We start from the raw sequence: 21,404 nt of genomic DNA on the forward strand, positions 1-21,404 counted from the left end.
TGTTTGGAACATTGATTTAGTGCCCAATGTTTGGATCTCGCTTGGGCAGCCTGCAGAAAGCATTCTCTTGAGCCTTCCAATACTGAACAAAAAAATAAGAGAAAAATCCTAAATTGCCTGACTCCATACTACGGATAATGGTACATCCCTCCTTAGACATCACCAAAAAAGTATGGTTATTGTAACAAATGCAACAGCCTATTAAACTAACTTTTCCTTTGTGAGGAGCCATTGCTTGTAATGACAATTTGCACTTACATATTGCAACAGCATTGCTTCATTTTCGATACCCCCCAAACTACATCTGAAGAACTTGAAATGTTTTCTGAACCATGACCACCAGTGAACCTTGCAGGACCTCTGTGGATTGCAGAGCTATGCTCAGCCACCCCATGTTGTCATTGGCAAAATAAACCGGCGATCCACAAGGCTCCACCATAATTTGGATGTAACTGGAATAAAGCTTCTGATGATAACTGGTCTCCTGTGGATTTGTGCTTGTTTCTTCCAGGTAAACAAAAAGCCTGAGCATTGTGATCTGGAGTGACTAGGCAACTGCCTCCGTCCCATCAAGAGCTGAACTGAAATGAACTTCTCCGATACTTGATATTTTGGAGATATTTCAAAGGTATCTCAGGAGTGCCAGATAAAAGGTACACAAATGCTGGAGAAGCAGAACTACAAGTGACCTTGAACCAATGATGCCAAAGCAGCTTTATTCTCAAGGGGGAAAGAAGAATTTATTCCTCTTTGGCTTCAGCCTCACGCACACTCTCCCAGTTGTGAGGGAGATGTCCGAAAATGAGAAAAATTCACATTCAATGCAAAGAATCTACAATCTTACAGTTCAGTTATGATCCCACCTTGCTAGCTCTGACCCAAAGGATGGAAAAAACACAAAGATGGCATGAAAATAAAAGTACAAAAAAAAAAAAAAAAAAAAAAGAAAAATTTACAGCATGTACTAAAGTGACAGTGGAGGCTTAAGTCCCAAACAAGAAATGTCACAGAGGTTAAAACCAGCTGCTCAAACAGATCATCTCATTAGATTATTGCATTGCTTCCAACACACAGTAAAACTGGAGATGGCTGCAAATGTGTAGGTAAATGAAAAAATAATCTTTTATACAGCCTAAACCAAGCCAAAGCTCAATAAAGAACTTGGGGCTCTGGGAGAAGCTTGCAGTGGCTGCAATGCAAGAGATCCTAAGGAGATAAAGAACTTAATGTGGTAAAACATCAGGAGCTCACAAAAAGAAAAACATCAAACAGCAGATAAGCTCAAAACAATCTGGCTACATCTGCTAAACATTACTCGGGGAAAATAAATAACTTTTACATATTTAGAAACCAGCTGTCAACTTTTTCAAGTTACACTGAAAGATCTACTTAATCTACATCTAGCTGCTGCAGCTCATTAACATGCACTGCTTAGTTTTCCACCCAGAAATTGAAAGGGTTAACTAAGCTTTTCTAGGGCACCCAAACTCTTGAAAAATTAAGCCCTACACCGAGGAGTAATTTCTCGTGAACAGCATGTTTCCTAGACACATGAAAGGTAATAAATCATATCCACAGAGTAATGGCGCAGCAACAGACCAATTCTCATGATAAATGGCAAGCACCGAAATGGGCACTGGCTCTCATTTAGAGGAATAACTTCCAAGGGCAAGACACACCATAGTCTAGATAAGTCTATCTAGGCCAACAGCTGGGCTTCCTGCTGGGATCACCTCGTAGGTTCATAGGAACTGGCCCATACCTCCTTTAGATGGTCAGGAACCTGATATTTAACACATCGCTCATGTCAGCTGCTGGTTGAAATCCACCTGCACAATAACAGGGTCTACAAAGCACCACCAGTCTCCCCAGGTGACCGTGGCACAGCCCAGCCAGCACGGGTCCTGCTTGACAGACCTGGCCTCCCTCTGTGACAAGGTGACCCACCTAGGGGATGAGGGAAAGGCTGTGCATGTTGCCTACCTGGACCTTGGTAAAGCCCTTGACACAGTTCCCCACAGCATCTCCTGGAGAAACCAGCTGCTCATGGCTTGGAGCATGTGTGTGTACAAACTGGCTGGATGGCCGAGCCCAACAAGCGGTGGTTAATGGAGTCACATCCCGCTGGTGACCAGTCACACGTGGTGTTCCCAGGGCTCAGTACTGGGGCCAGTTGCGTTTAATGCCTTTATCAACGATCTGAACAAAGGGATCGAGTGCACCCTCAGTAAGTTTGCCGACAACACCAAGCTGGGCAGGAGTGTTGATCTGCTTGAGGGTCGGCAGGGTCTGCAGAGGGGTCTGGGCAGGCTGGACCGATGGGCCGAGGCCAATTGTATGAAGTTCAAGAAGGAGAAGTGCCAGGTCCTGCACTTGGGTCACAACAACCCGATGCAAAGCTACAGGCTTGGGGAAGAGCGGCTGGAAAGCTGCCTGGCGAAAAAGGACCTGGAGGTCTTGGTCAACAGCCAGGTGAATGTGGGCCAGCAGCATGCCCAGGTGGCCAAAGCAACCTGGCTGATATCCAAAGCACTGTAGCCAGCCAGGACCAGGGCAGTGATTGTCCCCCTGTACTCAGCTCTGGTGAGGCCACATCTTGAATACTGCATTCCATTTTAGGCCCCTGACTTCAAGAGGGGCGTAGAGGTCCTGGAGCGTACCCAGAGATGGGTAGTAAGGCTGGGGAAGGCTCTGGAGCATGAGTGTTATGAGGAGCAGCTGAGGGAACTGGGGGTGTTCAGCCTGGAGAAAAGGAGGCTCAGGGGGGACCTTATCGCTCTCTACAACTACGTGAAAGGAGGCTGCAGGCAGGTGGGGGTCGATCTCTTCTCCCAGACAACAAGCAACAGGACGAGAAGAAACAGCCTCTGGTTGCACCAGGGGAGGTTTAGGTTGGATATTAGGAAAAACATGTTTACTGAAAGGGTGGTCAAGCATTGGCACAGGCTGCCCAGGGAGGTGGTGGAGTCACCATCCCTGGAGGTGTTTAAAATACACATAGATGTGGTGCTTAGGGACATGGTTTAGTGGTGGGCTTGGCAGTGCTGGGTTAACAGTTGGGCTTTATGATCTCAGAGGTCTTTTCCAACCTAAATAATCCTATGATTTCAATACCGCCCAGCTCACACCAGTACATTCCTATAGTACCAGCTCAACTAAATCTCAGCAATCACCAATATTTTTTTTTCTTTTTCTGTATATTTAATGACAGAAAACTGTTAACACAGTAGGTTATGAAACAGTCTTGCAAGCCCTGACTTCTTCCTCCCTTACTTTATTCCCTTTTCAAACTACTGAAACTAAGGCTAATGCTCCCAGGCAGTGGCACAGCGAAGGATCGGTTAATGAATCTGAGATCGTGTGTAGTATTGTAATGCATCTCTGTCAAGCAGCTGACAGCAGATAGCTGAACAGATCAATTATGACATTTCATTTACATCAAAGTGATGAGATTGCTAGATAACACTGCCTACCATTTGCCCACATGGCTTAACAAGAACCTTTAAGTCCTTCCTCCAGGTTACTTTGCCTCTTGGGAGGCCAAGAGAGCACCTGTTGCCCATCCACATACACTCACTTGACCCCAGAGTTTATTTTCACCCCCAAACCTGTTGCCCACAGGAACTACATCAAGCAGCTGTCTCATTACTTTTGATTTCCATTTTTTCAAACTTTTTTTTTTTTTTAAACCCAAGCAGCTACTGAACTCTTTTACCCACAGAAGAGTGGTAATCAGTAATGTGTGGTAGTAAGGATTCATCCTCCCACTCCTCCACACCGCCCAACAAAGAGCTCTTTTCTGGAAACTGAAAAGTCACGCTGCTCATTCTGCTTTCCCTGAATTTGAGTGATTTTATATCTAATGGGGTCAGTTCCTTGTAAAGCCTGCAGATTTTAATGGGCAGCCACAAAAGCTACCCTTGGATTCAAGAAGCCCCTCATTTACATGATGCTTTCTCACTACTACTAGGAGCTCAGCAGAGAACCCTAAGGCACTTTTTTTTAAACCTGCCAAAAGCTCCCGTGTCTATGGCAATTTGCTCAGGTACAACTAATTGTAAGTCAGTAGGGATCCACCACAAAGCAGAAGAATAGCCTTGGCTGTGCAGTAGTGCCGAGAGGAATAAAATTGGTAAAAACATTACTTCAGTGACAAGAATTTGCGACAGGACTCTCAGTATAAATATATAGGGAACAGATCTGTTGCATAAGAAAGGGTTATTTCTAGACAGTCAACTTTTCAGAACAAAAAATTTACATAATCCAGAGTTCACTCCAAAACATATTGAAACCAGCACAATTGTTCTTGCTGACTTGAGATTTGACTGGCTTCAAATCAAATCCCTCAGAAAAGCCTCTGCTTTGCCAGCAACACACTTTTGTTTGAGAAGATGAAAATCACCAAATTGCAATGTGCTTTGTGTTGTCTTCTGTTCCTTTCCTACTTCAGAACTTTTCAGCTTCAAGTCTGAAAAATTACCACAAAAATGCACGCACAGAGCTGCGCTGACTTGCTAATTCGCAACCATCATTTCCAACCTCGCCTTTCTCAATACCATGACTGACAATTGTTCTAAGAATATATTCAACTTTTTTTGCCCCTCCACTTATATTTCCAAAGCTAAAAGGCAGCAATACTGTTCCCCCAGCCACCCTTCTGCCTTTTGCAGTTACTGACTGAAGTATGATCACCTCCAATGCAATTTTACATCGCATTGTATTTGAAAGCGTTCGAAAAGTTAAACACAAGCACCTCAAATCCCATCAGACTGCACTGGAATCAAGCGAACGAAGTGCTCATGGACAGCCACGTGAGAGGTGGCCTCCAGCCACTCACAAGCCATTTGACTAGACTTGAGCACGCCTTGGCTACTGACACACTCTTGGAAACCTTTCCCAAATAATTGTAACAGCAGTTAATGCCATCATTTCAGGCCTTGTGCAAGCTACAGTCTCAGTTATTGATTTTTTTCTCACATTTCCACCTGACAGTTGTTGTCGTGGCACACCAAACACCAAGTGCAGTGCTCACTGTTCCTTGCTAATAACAGGCTTTACAGAAACCTAACAACAGGGGAATTTTTTATTTTTTTAAGAACACTCCTTGACATTGCTATTTCCCACTAAAAACTAGAACACCATGTTAAGAAAATTCTAGATCAAGTAAACAGTCATCTGTCCTATAACGAAGTCTGTTATGTGCTATATTCACCTGCTGATTTAGATCCCTCTGACATTTTGCTTTGACATCATTCACAAACACAGGAATAACTTCATTAGTTCAGGCTTAATCTCAACACAAACTCTGTTTTGAAAATGATTGAGGGTAAAAGACTTTGTGTACAAAAGCTGGTGGTTCTGCAAACTCTTCTCAATAATCTAATACAGAGAAGCCACTTGCACGCCTTTAGGTGAATGTTTAAACATCTGGCAAAAAAACACAGAAGATGCCGCATCCATTTCAGATGTACAAAAGATCTCCAGCTAAATTTATAACTGTTTTCATCAAGTTGGAAGAAAGATACAGCAAATAAAAGAATGTCATCTACAAGCTTGCCTAAAACAAAATTAGACCACATGCCGGTGAAACTGCAGAAAGCAGCTAACAACAGGCATCAGGCTTTCCAGAGCAAGGAATGAGAATGCATTTTAAGTTTATCTCTCCAAAGCAGATAGCTCAAGAACAGTTGGGTGTGAGTTAGAAGCCTTGAGTTAGGGCCCCAGTGGTATGACTAAGCACAGTGATCCATTTTTTCCACCTAAAGTTGGTATCTCAGTACAAATGTCTGGCAAAACCAGAAATCCAGAGCACAGGTCATGCAGCCATTTCCACCGCCATATCCGCAAGGCTTCCATGAGAACTCAGCAGGTTTTGCTTCTGAACCACCTTGCTCCTTTAGATCAACAGCCAGACTCCAGAGCATTAATTTTAAGCAACCACATCGAAGGTCCTCTGCACACATAAGAAGCTCCTGAATTAAACCTACTAAACTGTCAGTTTTGCAATTCTGCTGTTAGATCAGTGACCAACTGATCTCCAGATGCATTGCAGAGACAGCTGTGGTATAAACCCAGATACACCGATTACCAGTGCTAGGCTGAAAAAGCAGCACCGAGTCCTGGCACCATAAACCAAAAATCACTCAGAGGAAAGCAAGCAGATAATGTTATTCATAAAAGTTCCAGGATATACATGGTTTGGATTTCATATTAGTTGATAGCAGGAGTATTTGTCACTAAAGGGTAGTAGGGCAGCGCCAGCCACACATCTAACAACAGTGCACCAAGATCTTCTCAGTCTGAGAAATCAGGAGACTAATTAAAATGCTGGGCTAGATGCTGGAGAAGACCGCAGTAACATTCTGCAGAGAGGTGAGCAAGAGTCTCTACACATAGTCCACGAAAATGGTGAAAACACGGAGCTCCCTGGCTCTAGCTCAGCCACAAAAGGAGGGACTGGAACATTTTGCACAAGTTTCTCTAAACTGCATCTAGTGAAGAGTGGATCTTATGAAATTCTGCATGGACCATAACCCAGCGGAAAGCGCACTGGAACAAGCTCAATGCCCCACAGCAATGACGGGCAGCTTTCTGCCTAGCTTGCCAAGACAAATGGTCACTGACAGCCGTGGTTCAGAACTGCCCTGCGGAGCAGGATGACACAGCCAGCCATCTGATAACTTGTGCCAGTGGTTTCTGGCCCTAAGACTGATAATTCTGTATAAAGCAAACCCAGAAACAAGAAAGTCAGTCAATCATCAAAATTGTAGCAAACAATTTTCTTTTTACACCAAGAGAAGTCAAGGAAGATGCAATTCAAGCTGTGCCAATTTTTAAAGAGGATGCTGAGGACTAGCCAGGACCCTGAAGCTGAAGCTCCTCACGCTGGGCTTCTGGGGGACTTAATTTGAAACTGGGAGCAGGAACCCACCAAGAAAATATCCAGGACACAGCTATTTATAGAAAAAGAGCATTTATTTTTAATTCTGCCCCACCCCATACAATACCAGTGAGTATGCAACGACAGTGCTGGGAAGAACCAGGTCTCTGAACAGCAGCATTCAGGACAGTATGTACCTGAGGCCAGAGGCATGCTTAAATAAGTTGGATGAGCCAGAAAGCACGTGTACTGCTCAGGACACAAAACGACAGAGTGCAAGGTGAGACACAAATATAGAATACAACAGCAGGAGGACCTGCGAGCTCCTGCTATCTCAATTCAGCCATGGGAGAAGGTGAAAACAAACCTGTCTTTAAGGTCAGAGACTATATATAGTTTAATACTCTAGCTTCTGGGATACGAATGGTCTGAAAGGATACTCAATCAAATATATAGACTGCAAGCCACTATACACTGGTGCAAAATGTGAATTGGAGCACATGGTATCTTTCTGTTGAGTTGCCACAAAGCCTGGAAAGATGCTGTTCACAATTGAGATGCTCAGAAATTTTCCAACCACGTATTTTTCTAAAAATCCCAGTCCTTCAAAATGGCTCACCCCTTTCATTAAGGGCTGGTTGGTTTGTTTGCTTCAGTCTGTCCACCCCTCTGCCAGCTCTCCGTAGCAGGCTGTACCTTGCCTGCCCAGGACTCCAGACCCAAGGACGGCAGTTGGACCTTGGGGCAGATCACCCCAGAGCCTGGGATCCCAGATCGGCTTTGCCGAGCGGAGGAGTGACTCCCCCAGTAAACAGAAGCCTGAACTGCAGCTATCAAGGCCTGGTCTCCATCAGGCCTGTCCCAGCAGCTCTGTAATCCAAGCACCAAATAACTACACAAAACGGGAGACAACCGTTCAAAGACAGGTTAAAACAAAGGGTATTGTGTGGCGCAGCGAAAGACATTCACAAATAAATACACAAAGGGCAAGATGTGATCCAAGAGTACCCAAGGAGTTCTAAATAACCCTACTCAGGACTCCCAGAACTAAGTCTGAGTAGCAAAAATCAGCAAGGTGTTACCCCAAAAAAGAGAGAGTGGAATGCACACTGGCTACGACAAACAAGAAGTAGGGTAGAGGCATCAAGATTAGCTTATGTGAAGGGCTGGATAACTTCAGGTATCTTGTTAAGTGGCCATGTCCTAAAATAAAAGTCAGATCCTGCAAGTCAGCAGAAGAGTGAGCACAGCAGCACCAAGGCTAAAAGGATTGATGCAGCTGATCATCAAAGCGGTTCAGCTCCCGGGAAGGAAAAGCTTGAAGGAAGCACAGGCAATGTGGTCTTCAGGCACATGTTAGAACGCTCCCATCACTGCCTCTCCTAACAGAGTCCAATTTTGGAAACATAAAATGCTTTATCCTATTGCCTGAGCATGAACTACACCTTCCACTGTACATCAGAGCAGTAACACAAATTTCCAACCAATCTGCAAACACGCTCAGGCCACTGTTTACCGACCTGCCCAGTGCTACCAGCCCTTCCACAACAGCAGGGTCAGCCGAGCCAGCCGCTCGCTCGCGTACAAACAGGCAGATCATCCAGTGCTATGCCAGAAAGAGACTCCAGTCAACAAACATGTAAACAGGTTTCACATGGCAGCCACTGCAATCAGAAGTGTACATACACCCATCAGCTCCTGCTGGAACAGGCTCAAACCCAATTTACAGGCTGCCATTCTACACGGGAGAAGAGAGCTCCCACTGGGGTTAACATTAAGCTTACAGATTAGAGCTGCTCTCACCAACTTTAGTAAGAACTGCACATATGGTCCAAGACACTGTTTATCCTCATATGCCTCTCTGCTGGCAACATCCTCCAAAAGCATCCTTCTCTTTATAATGTTCCATGAATTTGAGCGCTAGCTCTGGGAACAAAACACACAATGATTTTCAGAGAGAGAAACACGATGAGTTTGGTAAACTCGCCAGAGGGATGTAATCCAAAGCAAGACATCCAAAACAAAGTTATTTTTGATTCTTAGCTCACTGAGGACTAGGAAAACAAATAAATCAAACTACATGTAAGACAGCTTTTACCTGTGGACCTTAAAACGTTTTCAGAAGTAGTACTATTATCACTAGTTTTACAGAAAGGGAAACTGAAGCAACGAATATGAAAGAATTAGTCACCCAACAGATCAACTGCAGAGAAACAAGGTATTTTGAATCTCATTACAGCCTTCATATTATTGCAAAATACTAACTCTCACCTACACAGAGCCAAGCCACAGAATGCCACGTAGCCAGATAACCGCAGTACTGACTTCTCCCCCCCAAGACATGACTCGTCCAAAAAACCCCGGATCATTTGCTTTGATGATTCTATAAAAAGTTTCCTGTGGTCCTTCCTGAAATAGCTTTCATTTGCACTCCTCCAGCATTAAGCAAAAGAAAATCGCATGTATTTCAGGCTGCTTAATAGCTTTCTTTAACAAAAAGCTGAACATCAACAATTTAAACACATCATTATCTGTTCACCAAGAACAGTTGAGTAGTATATTCGAATTAATAGACCAAAATGTTTTTCTGCTATGTTGCCATAAATAGACAATAAATCACGTGGCCATAGGGGTATGAAACGTACCTAGTCTTCTGAGCCATTCTGTTTCTCATGTAATAAATGACCAAAAAAAAAAAAAAATCATATTGTACCCTTGGCTATATTAAACCCACTACATGACGTTACATTAGATTAATTTCATGCTTCGGAATAATATCCGACTTGTTAAAATTAGTAAAAATCTTTGTCCTTTTCTTCAACTGGGCCAGAATTTGGTTTATTACTGTTGATTTAGTTAATTTAGTTCGTTGGCTCCTTAAAGATCAAAGGTGATTACAAACTCTTTAAGAAAGCCCATTAGAACTATTATTGAGCAAAATACATGAGGAAAACCTTTCTTCAAAATTTTCAAAAAGACTAGCTTTAAAAAACCCACAACAATCTGATCTATTCTCACTTAAAATGCAACTCTTACAACTTTTTTTTAATTACATATACATGTAATTGATTACATGCATATGTACATGGCATTCTTAAGGATGCTGAAGTCCATTTTCTGCTTCTGTCTGGATGGTAACTCTCTTTCCAGCAACTCAAAAAGTCGGCAAATGCAAACCAAGGAGAACAGAAGTCATGCTTCCCTAGACCTCCTACCACTGTAGCAACTGAAACTGAACTCCACAGTTTTAAAACACAGCGTGGTTTGATCAAGCGCTTACAGTGACAGAAAAGCCGATTCCTATTCTCTCTTCCACTAGTGACGTGTCTGTGTCTCTCTCCCCTTGCAGGGATTATGGTCTGTCGATTGGTGGTCAAGCTGTCCCAGACACTCTTCCACTTTGTTTCCTCAAAGCCTGGCACAACGGGGTTTGCTCTCACGAAGTGCTACCCCAGAGCCACGCCGGCATCGAGTGCCCGCTGCTCACGCTGACCGCACTGCTTTCACTGCAGGGCGAATGGGCTCATGCAAAATTTGGCTCCTCATTAAACTGCCTCAGTGTGAGCCTGCCCAACAGCTTCATCGTCTTAAAACTCAGACATACGGTGACTAAAGCAAAAAGCTGTAACAAGCCACCTCCACATAATCTGAATGGCAGCCCAGCATCCTATACTACAAATAGACCACTCAGAATAAAAGTTTTAATGTGCCAAGGCTCCCCCGAAAAATAAATTTATTTACTAAAGGCAAAGCCTGCACTCATCATTTCAGAAACACCTCCCGGCCATCGGCAGGTGTCTTGCAAGCCAACAGGCTGCACACCCTGGCCAAGAATGTCACACACACGGAGAGCACCTCACAAAAGGCACCGCCATCCAGAAAGTTTTTACTTTCAAATTAGGATCACAACCAAACACTGCGGAGTCCCTTACCGTAAATCTCTTTATGTAATCAGAAACACAAAATCCTCCCATGCTCAGACGAAGGGACCTGTGCAGGGAAGATTCCTGATATAAAGTTCCCATCTCGCTGGGCCTGTGTGGTAGTCACCCACGTCGCCAGCAGCCTTTTACTGAATAAAGCTGCACAGCCTCCCTGGATCTCACTGAAATCCTGCTTGTGTGATGAACTAGGCATTTCATCTTATCTATCACTACACCAGGCATTTCAATCATTTCACTTCCTTATCGGCAGTACCAGGTCCTGCCCGCATCCCTGCAGCTCACTTCCCGAGTTACTGATAGCAGCTACTGTAAGGCACGGGAACAACAGAAGATGACAGTCAAATCTCTTGAGTCCTTAAAGAGTCCCTTCTCTGTGTTCCTCTGTTCCTTAGCTTATTTTTGCCCAAGTCAAAATTTGCTTCAGCTGTAATTTACGGACAGTGTGTTTGCTTCAGCTAAGCAGTGACCACACTGTCATTGACCACTGTTCTTTCTTTCAGCAACACTGATTATTGCTGCAGGATATTTACTTTAAGATTACTGTCCACGTGGACATTTATTTCCAATTTCTTAAGCATAGGAACAAAGGGAACAAACAAATGGACAAAGAAAGGACAAATATCCACCCTCCATCAGAACTCAGGTACTTATTCATGCCTTCAAGCACTGTTTCTGTAGTCTGATGCTAGGTGCACAGAGCCATTCACTTCAGTCTGTAAAACACCGTAGAGTCCAACAAAAATACTCACACAAGTGTATGTTGCCATGCAGGTGTATTTGTGAACCCCTAGATTTAGAATCTTTTAAATTTTTCTCTACCTACACAGTTAAGATCAATAAGCAGTCACGATGCATCCAAATGATGTTCCTCCTCACACATTTGGTCCTCAGCTAACCAATTCCTTTTTATTTTGTCCTGTGTAAAATACACACTTTTTTTCCTTGATTTCTTACCTATAAATTGTGTCAGTGGAATACAAACATATAAAGACAACAGACACCAAGATGCTGGATGACCTAAGGAGGAAAGGAAGTTCTGGAGAAGTAAATCTACTTTCAATTTTCAACCGGGCTGTGCCTTCCTTTCCCATTCCGCCAACAAGCTGCAGCAGAGTTGGCTCTGTTTGATTACTAGCTACAAGTAATCAAACATAAAAAAACGCACATTAACCTGAATGACATCAGGCAAGGGTACACAGAATGACAGCTGCTCACTATGGACCAGTGGCCTTCGAGCAAATGGGCAAGCACCTCAAGACAGCAGTATCTGGGCTTAGCACGGGCCACTTCTTCACTGCTTAAATCAAAATAGAAGTGTGTTTTACCACAGCATGAGCGCACCTGCACTCTCCCCTAAAACAAGCAAGCAAGCAATGCAGAGAAGATACTGTACCTTTATCATTACGATCTAAGACATGTCAGGTCCAGAAGTGTGGGTATAGATCTGGCTACCCCTCTCACAGCAAAAGCGAGTGCTTTGTTTCCACTTGGGTTTGTACAGCAAGATAGCCAATATGCTGTTAAAAAAAAAAAAAAAAAGATAAAACTAACGTGAGTACAGGCAAAACCAGCGAATTATGGTGAATGAGGAACTCCCACAGGGCAAAGGCAGGAAGGTGATGGCCACGCTCGCTGTGCTGCGAGTATTTTTTACCGCCTGGCAGGGGATGTTTTTCAGGCCATTCAACCAACAAGTGAGGCGGCCAGGGGTGGCCCGGGGTACAGGATGATCCAACCGCAGCTCACAGAGGCAAGATAGTTCACCAAGAGGTTGGTAGTCCAGCATCCTGGTGCAGAGACACAGACAACCCGAGGCTCCCCGAGATGCTGGCCTTAGACCTCCAGAAACGTGAAACCAGTCTCAACTGCCAGACTTCTGCGTAATTTCTCTTATCTCTGTGTCTTGGCTTTTCCACCTGTAAAACTGAGTTCAACTCTTCCTAGCTTACAGCGTATTTTCAGAGCTTTAGAACCTATTATTACTATTCCCACTTTTAAAAGGCAAAACCAACCCATAAATCAGAGGTTAGAACTGGCCCCAAAACTGCCAGGCGCATCACCTAGATCCATACAGCAGTACAGGAAATCTGGCATCATCTGAGCAGTCAGCAGCAGCGATGCGGCTGAGCCATTCTGCCCGGACAGGGCAAGGCTGTTGCAGGTTTTGTGGCAGCACCTTGAGCCGTGGTCCCAGCATTTGCTCAAGGGACCTTATCCAGCCATCCCAGTGGGAGAGGAGACCATCCACATGGGCATGGAGCTCTTGAACGCGGCCTTAAGCTTTTTTGTTAACATGTTAACTGATTGTATGAATTAAAGACCCTTATTCCAGACCCTAAGAAAACAATAAATTGCAACTATTAAACAAAATACGGCTATTCAAAAAGTGTAGTGCTTAACAGATGAGTCAGGAGACCCCTAGACCCAGAGGAGGAAATAATAATAATAAAACATAAAAGAAAGTATTTCAATGCATTTGTGACTAATTCCAATAGCACAAATAATCATGTTGTTACTCTAGATTTAATAAAGAGATGTTATTACTTAATGTGGCAGCAGAGGCATGTACAGCATGTAAGCGCCATGCCACAGGGGAAAGACGCATGACAAAGAGAATTCCTTAGGAAATTTGGCAAGCACTCCGGAACAAGCAATGCTCAGCCTGCGACCTTCCATTAACAGATCTAAATACAGAACTGTAGTGTAAAACACCACCTTCCTGCAGTATTTTCATTAATTAATACTAAGAATATAATCATTATGATGATGAGCTTCGCTGACTTAGCTTTTTCTCCATTTTAGCTTCTGGGAATAAAAAAAAAATATATATAAAAAATTGGAGCTTTTCTCTCCATTTTCATTTTAGATCCTACGATGCTGATTCTGAACTGTTTTCAGGAGAGTATTAAAAGCAACAAACCAGCAGCAACTGTGTAACGTCCAATCCACAACAAGCAAATCGCCCATTTTTCACAAAGTTAAACGTATTGCTGTGGGTAAAAAACAGGCAATGGACACAGGACTACACCTTCCTTAGCATTAGGGAAAAGTCTAGTGGGTTTTACACACAAAGGAAAACAGAGCTCTGTGCCTTGCCCCAGAATGCTAAGAGCTAGAGACAAGGAAAGCGCTCACTTTGCATATAGCTATTTCAGTACACGCTTTACGAGACATCTTTTACTTACAGAATAAATGCAACGCTTTCCCAAAAATCATGCAAGTAACACCCAACAAATGAAATCAAGATCAAGGTTAGTACTTTAGCTGTTACAGCAACTCTTCGAATCTGCTATATCTAAGGCTCCCAGACTCCTCTCCCAAACCAAGGGAGGTGTTTGACCACTAAATCAGCGCATTTGGAGCGGAGACCAAGAAAAGGGAAAAGGTTATGTTACAAGGCTGCTAACGACTCCTGCCTTCCTCACCAGCTGCTGAGCGATACGTCAATTCCTGTGTTAACTACAGAGTTAAATGAAGGGGCTCAGCATTTTTGGGGTGATCTCCCTCATCTCACAGCACCAGCCTCCATGAATTAGGAGAGGTACGGTGCACATACACATCCCATTTTCGGTGAATTTAGTCTAAACAACATTTCTTCGTTAAAACTGTTAACATGGCAGTTTATACGAAGTGTCTTCCTTCCTGAAAATAAGACGCTTTAGTCCCTTGGCACATTTCTTTCACCCACACTTGAAATATTTTAGAGCCTTTTTGTCACTAATTATCTGGGCAGGGAGCTACTAACACTGATGTCACCCAGTTCAAGTCACCGACTATGCCCAAAACATCTAATTGAAGGTTCACAGTTCTCTTCCAAAAGGGATTTTCAAACTCTGCCAATAACTCACCCTTTCATTACACTTCCATCCATGCACCAAACCAGAACCAAATGCCAGCACGCAGGAGTGTTCCCAGGGAAACACACGCAGAATCAGCAGGCAAAGTATTGATACCAGAAACGTTTAAGTCCCCTTCTGTATCTGATCAGGACAAGCCTTCAGGAGCCTGTGAAGACTGACTGATGAGGCATTTTCTAAGAGCAGTCAATTCCCAGTTGATCCCTGTGCCCGTGTCAGCACATTTCTAGAGCTGCTCCACTCACAATGGATTAGTACTAAAGGCCAGGTCTGAAAGCCTCCCCAACTCATTAATATTCATTTTATATGCACAAGGACTCACCCCCAAGGCTAGGAGCCTCATAAATTATATTCCATTTTTAAACCTGCAGTATTCACTGTCATTGTTTCAGAAGGGAAACACTAGCAGAGACAGCTTTAGGCAGGCTGGTTTTGTTTAAAAGAATAGTATCTAAAGCCCTGCTTTAACTTCATTAGCCCACAAAGATTTGCACTGCAACGAATCTTGCCTGCAAAGCACAAACACAACAGTCAGCGGATTTTCATTCTTTCATTATTCTGCTTCTGTTCCAGCTGCCAAAGTGGGTGTGTGTAACGTCTGCAGCTGAACAAACGCACAAAAGTCAACTTACCTAGTGAATACTTCGAAAACAGCCACAATCACCATAAAAACAAATTAAGAAACAAAGTGATTATCTACTTTGTCTCCTGGCAAGCACAGGTAGATGATTCTGCATTCAAAGCATACCCCATTACATAGCAAACCTGGCTTTAATAGTCATTAAAAAGCTCCAAAGGAGGACAGACTCTAGCTTCCCTGCAAGGACGGGGGCCAATTTTTGGGTAAGTCTTTTACTTCTGTAGAGCACGGAGCCTCGTTACACAGGTCAGCCCTACAGGCAGCAACAAACACGCCTGGGATCCTGCGGCAGACAGCGCCTGCACCCTCCTAGTCTCCACTAGCGAAGGAACAAACAGCTGAAGGAAAAAGTAAGGTGATTTTTTCTAGTTTTACCTTCTTCTCCTTAGCAAAGCATTTATTGCGATACAGATCTACTATTCAACTGCCTGTTAGATTTTAGCATGGAGAGATACCCTTTTGCAAAAAAAAAAAAACCCAAAAAAAACCAAAAAAACCCCCACGAAACCAAAAGAATTTTACATCATTCCTCTGCTTGCCCTCAAAAAACCCCATAGAGAGAGGAGCAGATCAAGAGTGTTTCCCAGAAGACGGGATGCGTAGGCTGTCAGTTGCATTGGATAATAGATTTTAATCAAGCTCCTAACTCTGCACGCACACCATTCTGTACTTTATTTAATAAAGAATTAACTCAGCCTCTTGCCCACTCTGAGGCAGCCACAAAGCACAGTTGGTACTTACAGCCTCTCCTTACAATGGTCTACTTACTAGAGAAGACAACATTTGAGTAAAGCCCCATAAAGCACACATGCAGCACCAAAATTACAAGTCCAACAAACATACACATGGAAATCAGATTTATAGGAGCCTTTACATTCAAGTTTGAAATTCAGAGGTATTTTAACTTTGGTAGTCTGTATTGTTAATTCCTGGCCTCCCTCCTTTTAAATCAGTGTCCACTAACTAGGTTCATTCTTGTCCTCAAACACCTTCTTTACAAGATGTTTCCCTCATTTTCAAGCAGCTCTGAAAAACAAGGGTAAATACTCTCAATTCCAATCCCATTGGTGGTGGGGGATCTTGTTCATCTTCCACATTGTATTTCAATCTGTTCCCTACAAGAAAAGCCCCAGTGAAGTCACAACTAAGGATACAGATGGGGAAACCCAAACAACAAGAGAGAAAAAAAAAAAAGGGGGGGGGGGGGGGGGGGGGGGGGAAGAGTATAGGTTCTGGAGAATTCATTTCTCAAGCTACCCACTTTTTTTAGGTAAAAAGCAACTGCTCCAGTCCCGAGAACAGCTTGAGTAGTAGCCACCTTACTCCTCCTACAAACACAACATCTCTCTAGTCACATCTCCTTTGTTCTCCAACTTGCCCTGCCCTCCAGAAATCTGAACACGTGCATTGCTTTCTCCAACATATCCTACAAGTCTGTCTCTCTCCCAGAAGCCTTAACACCTTCATCTTTAATTCTCACCATTATACCCTTCCCCGTTCTCTAGCTAAGTCTAGCTTTTCTTTTTTCTATCCTCACCATTCCCAGCTTAGTCACTCCGTCCCTGCCTCCTCATCGTGTCTGGAGTGAGCCGCAGTTACCTTCCTCCCTTTGTCCTATAAGGAAACTCCACTGCAGCTAATAATGAGAACTGCATGCCTGAAATCCCAGAAATTGAGATTAATGTCATCATCATACAATAACAGTCTGCCAGCGGCCTTTTAGGTAGATTGTGCTTGTGTGCTTTATTACTGCAGTCATGAAGAGTGCAAGCTGTCAAAAAACCCCTTAAGATATCACAGTTTGATCAGCAAAGAAGCAGTAGCAAATTGACAAGCATCAAAGACAATCTGAAATAATTAATCTAATATAATCTCAACCCACCTGTTAGTCTCACAAAATATCTATATATCATTTTTGAGACTGTCTCAGGTTCCCCATATTCAGATAAATAATCTTTTTTTCCCCCGTAATGCCTTTGTAACACAGGCATTCAAAAAAGGATACATCCCCTGCTCTTTTCCATTTGCTCTATTTTTATTTCTGATCTTTCTATAGTTGGTAGGAATAGGGTTCTGTTCATTTTGTTTTCAAGTCCTTGTAATACATCAATGACTAATAAAGATTTTAAAAGACAAAACATTTTATGCAATGTATTTTCATATGTACTATAGCCATCAGTCTCAAAATCAAAAGGGCTGAACAGAAAAAATTGTTAAACGTTTCCCCCTCCAAACAACTCTGTACTCCTTTAACCTTTTTTTACCCCCCCAGAACTACATTTAGATGCATACACATGAGCTGTACATAAACGTGAGCTTTGCTGTTGCTAAGTAACTGTGTGCCAGCAGATAGCACTGAGCACGCTGTAAGCATCATACAAGTTGCCAAGTTTGTGATTTGGTCAGCGCCAAGAAATGTAAGCAAAGTATTTTGGATGAGGCTCTCGATCCCTTTAAAAAGGGGATAAGCAACAGCGAACGAAAAACACATGGAGAAGTGACTAGATTCATGAGCTTGCTGTTGTTGAGGATGAGGACATGGGGCCCAGACCACCTACGCAGCAGACTCTGACCACGCAGCTCATCACTACACGTCCTCAGACGTGCACAGACACACACAGACACACACACACATTCTGCTCCGCAGCTTCTCCAAATAAAGCAACTCTGATCTCAGTTTGAAAATTTTTCTTTATTAGCAAGATACTTTCAATAAAATATTCAAAAGCTGTTTATTCCCAGACAAAACAAGAACCACTGAGACTTGGTAAACTGCCAGACTATTAATGTTTATACTCCTAGTATATGGAACACTCACTGCTCTTAACAGCATTTTATGGTCTTCAACACTGTCCAGGATCAAAAACAGTATTTATTTCTTAGCCCTTACAACAAAATTAAAGATTAAGTTATGATTGAGAGAAATAATGCACAGTAGGAGACCAAAGGCAGTAAGCTAACTTTTGTAAAATGGAGTTCATGTTCTATATACAAAGCTAAGAAGCACCAAGAAAAGCAGCTTATGGAGGCTGGGGGGAAGATGAGGGAGTGGTACCTGACTTTTTCCTGGGGCATATGCTGCATGACGACACCAAATGATTCATGAAAACCATGTTTTGAGCTTGAAATTAAAGAACTTCGGTGAAAGCAGGTTTAGGTTTTCTTCTGGAGGAAAAAAAAAGAAATATACAGATTTATCCATTTCAAGTGCCTTCTGCCTAATCACTTTCTTGCTTCTTACTTAGATTGCACATCCCAATCAACAGCTTGCAGCTATGAGCAACCCTTTTTAAAGAGCAGGAAAAGAAAACCCAAACACTCTAGTATATTGATTTTCAGATACTCTGTTCATTATGAATTCACAGTATCTACTGAAGTCACGCAGTGTATTTCTGCAGTGTCTCATCAACCACAAGGCAGCAAAATTGATCATCCTCATTTCAACAGAAATACTGCCTAATCAGATATAATTTGGGGGCAGCCAAGTTGTTCAAGTTCTGCAACTACTAGTGAGTTTTGAAAATAACAGCCTAAAAAAGGGGGGGGGGGGGGGGGAAATTCTATTACTTATTAGAGCTGTCCTAACACCACTGCTACTTAAGTGGCAAATCTTAAGCACCTCAAGAAAGGATAGACAAACAACTGGGGAAAGCAACATCTTGAAATGCTACAGTTAGATTTGCTAGAAGTTACTTGCCAGGATCTACAGTGAAATAAAGTAGGAAGCCTGTGGCAAAACACTGATGACATTGTTACTACTTTGAAGGATAGACTGCTTTTCGACTCACCTGGAATGTGTTGATTAAACTTGTTAACATTTGCTCTTCTGTATTTTCATAATATGCAAGAAGTGAGGCACAGTAAGAGAACTGTAGAGCTCAACAGTTGGTACTGAGAGCCCAACACCTGCTACAGTGGGTGCTTGGTCTGTGGAACCACAACTACCTAACAGCTGAAAGACATCTTCAAGGTCAGAGTTTTGTAAAAAGGAATCTGTGTCCTGCTCCACAAGACCATTCCATGGTACAAACATAAGCACTGGAAATACAGACTATCATAAGATTTGCTTGAAACCACTCTTATTCCAAACACACTTGCACAGATGCACCCAAAGATACAAAACAGGACACCAGCAATACCTGCACGTGTTCACACACGCAGAGGAATAGTATTCTGGAGAACAGAAACTCAAGAAGGCTTAAACAGTGGTTTAAAACAGCTTTCTGGTGACACTGTTCAATCACAGGGTATCAATACCTGAAAGATTATCAGTATCCTGAAGAACAAGGGTCAAGCACCACGTCCTGTTAGGCGGTAAGATACTAAGCATCCTTGATAGGTACAGTCCAAGACACAAGGAATAGACACAGTGCTGCTAGTAGCCTACATGAATTGCTGTTTCACTCTAAAAAACCCTAGGGGAAAAAAAAATACTGAAAAACACTAAGCAAAACCAACCCAAAGACCTTGTTTACGACCTGGTATTTGAAGCAAATATCTCAATTCTAGTCTCCATCTCTGTGAATCCTTCTGCCTAGCCACAGGGGGGTGATGATCTGTGAAATACTCCCCAATACCTTACCCCATTTTCAACTTTATTTTTGTAATCAACCATAATGGTATTGGAAAATGACAGGAAAATTTGAGATGTTTGTAAAATCTGACACCAAAGAAAATGTACGTATATGGGACTTCCAGGGGAAGTGAAGACAAGTTTCCTTAAACCACTTTTTATTAAATTGCCTACTGAAAGTTCAGAGTTCTTTGATTCTTGGCAAATTACTAGTCTACCGATTTTCACAGCTCAAAAGCTAACATCCCGCACAATGGATGAAGCCATCTACTTGCTGTGCAGATAGCACATAACACCCACTAGCAGGATTATAAGCTTCCGTGCTAGATATCAATGAGTGATGTTCTAAAGAAAAATAATCTTTCAGTGCCCTTTCCCCGAAAACTGAGTGCCAGGCTTTTCCTAGCATGAGTAGTAAGAATGCCTGAACAGACAGGAACTGTCTTTAGAATAAGGCTGCCATCTAGTAGCACCACAGAGCAAACGCAGAGAAATCTCAAACCAGAATTTGAACTGTGACCCTGCCTGATGGTCTGACACGCTATTTACACAGACCTATAAACAGTAGAAGCATAGTTCAGGGAGAAAAAAAAAAGTGAAAGGAAGTGGCAGAAAGCAGAATTTGCTAGACGATAGTTCTATCTATCTAACTGATAGCTCTCCATATGATCCTGAACGATTCAGTTCACAACAAAGTTCATCTACTCGGGTGAGTCAGCATGTAGAGGCAACGTAGAGTGGAGTGGTATTTTTGTGGTGGTGACATACTTGACCTTCAAGTTAATTAAAAAAACTGCAGCCTAATTAACTTTTTCTGAAAGACAATTCTTCTGTGTGAGGTCTTATGCTACAAAATGCAGCGAAACAAACGAACTTAGACTGAACCACAAAGACATTCAAAGGCAGAGCCTAAAATCTTGTACTGGAACTAGAGTCACCAAAAAAATAATCTTGCACAAGCAACTTCCTGAAGTGTTATCATACTTACTCTTGCTTCGGGGAAACTACGCGGTTTCCAAGTCAGTCAGAGCTGCCGTACATAGAATTTTACTCAACATTTAGCTGTCACTGGCTTTATTTTAGTTTCATACACCGAAAGCAAATGCATTTCACAACTATAACCTACAGCCATCTGCCAGCATTACACCCATTGATCACTTCTAACACACAAAGAAGGAGCTCTGAGATGCCATCGTGTTGATGCCTATTTCATACAACACAGACACCTTCCAGTTCAGCCACTGAATAAGTTACAAGAAATCTGCACCTCAGGATACCACAGCTACAGAGCGGCCATGGCTTCTGGAAAACGCTCCTGTCTATATAGGAAAGCATGGTTTGTTCCTGGTGGGTGGGAAGAGAAAGTCAGGACTCTTGCCACGCAAGATTCACCAGCAAAGAACCACTCTTCTCCCTGGAATATTTTCAAGGCCACCTGCTTCCATCACAGTTTTCCTCGAAAAAACTGGAGGCCAGCAGGGGATGAAAAATAGCATGATGCCAACTGGGA

At 42.8% G+C, this 21,404-nt stretch overlaps 1 protein-coding gene across 2 annotated transcripts in view; it reads right to left on the reverse strand.

Moving 5' to 3' along the window:
• MYLK3 (myosin light chain kinase 3) overlaps positions 1 to 12,346 on the reverse strand; it is a 36,420-nt gene extending 24,074 nt beyond the window's left edge. The window contains exon 1 of one of the 2 annotated variants that reach the window (XM_013297910.3): positions 12,218 to 12,346. In XM_013297910.3, coding sequence (XP_013153364.1) covers positions 12,218 to 12,226 — 9 coding nt within the window. In that variant the 5' untranslated portion in view covers positions 12,227 to 12,346. Of the gene's footprint in view, positions 1 to 10,812; positions 10,976 to 12,217 lie in introns of those variants that run through there. The other variant, XM_013297908.3, reaches the window with a different exon arrangement.
• Between the last annotated feature and the right edge of the window lie 9,058 nt (positions 12,347 to 21,404).

This window comes from Falco peregrinus, chromosome 14 (genome assembly GCF_023634155.1).
Source record: "Falco peregrinus isolate bFalPer1 chromosome 14, bFalPer1.pri, whole genome shotgun sequence".
Classification (NCBI taxonomy): Eukaryota; Metazoa; Chordata; class Aves; order Falconiformes; family Falconidae; genus Falco; species Falco peregrinus.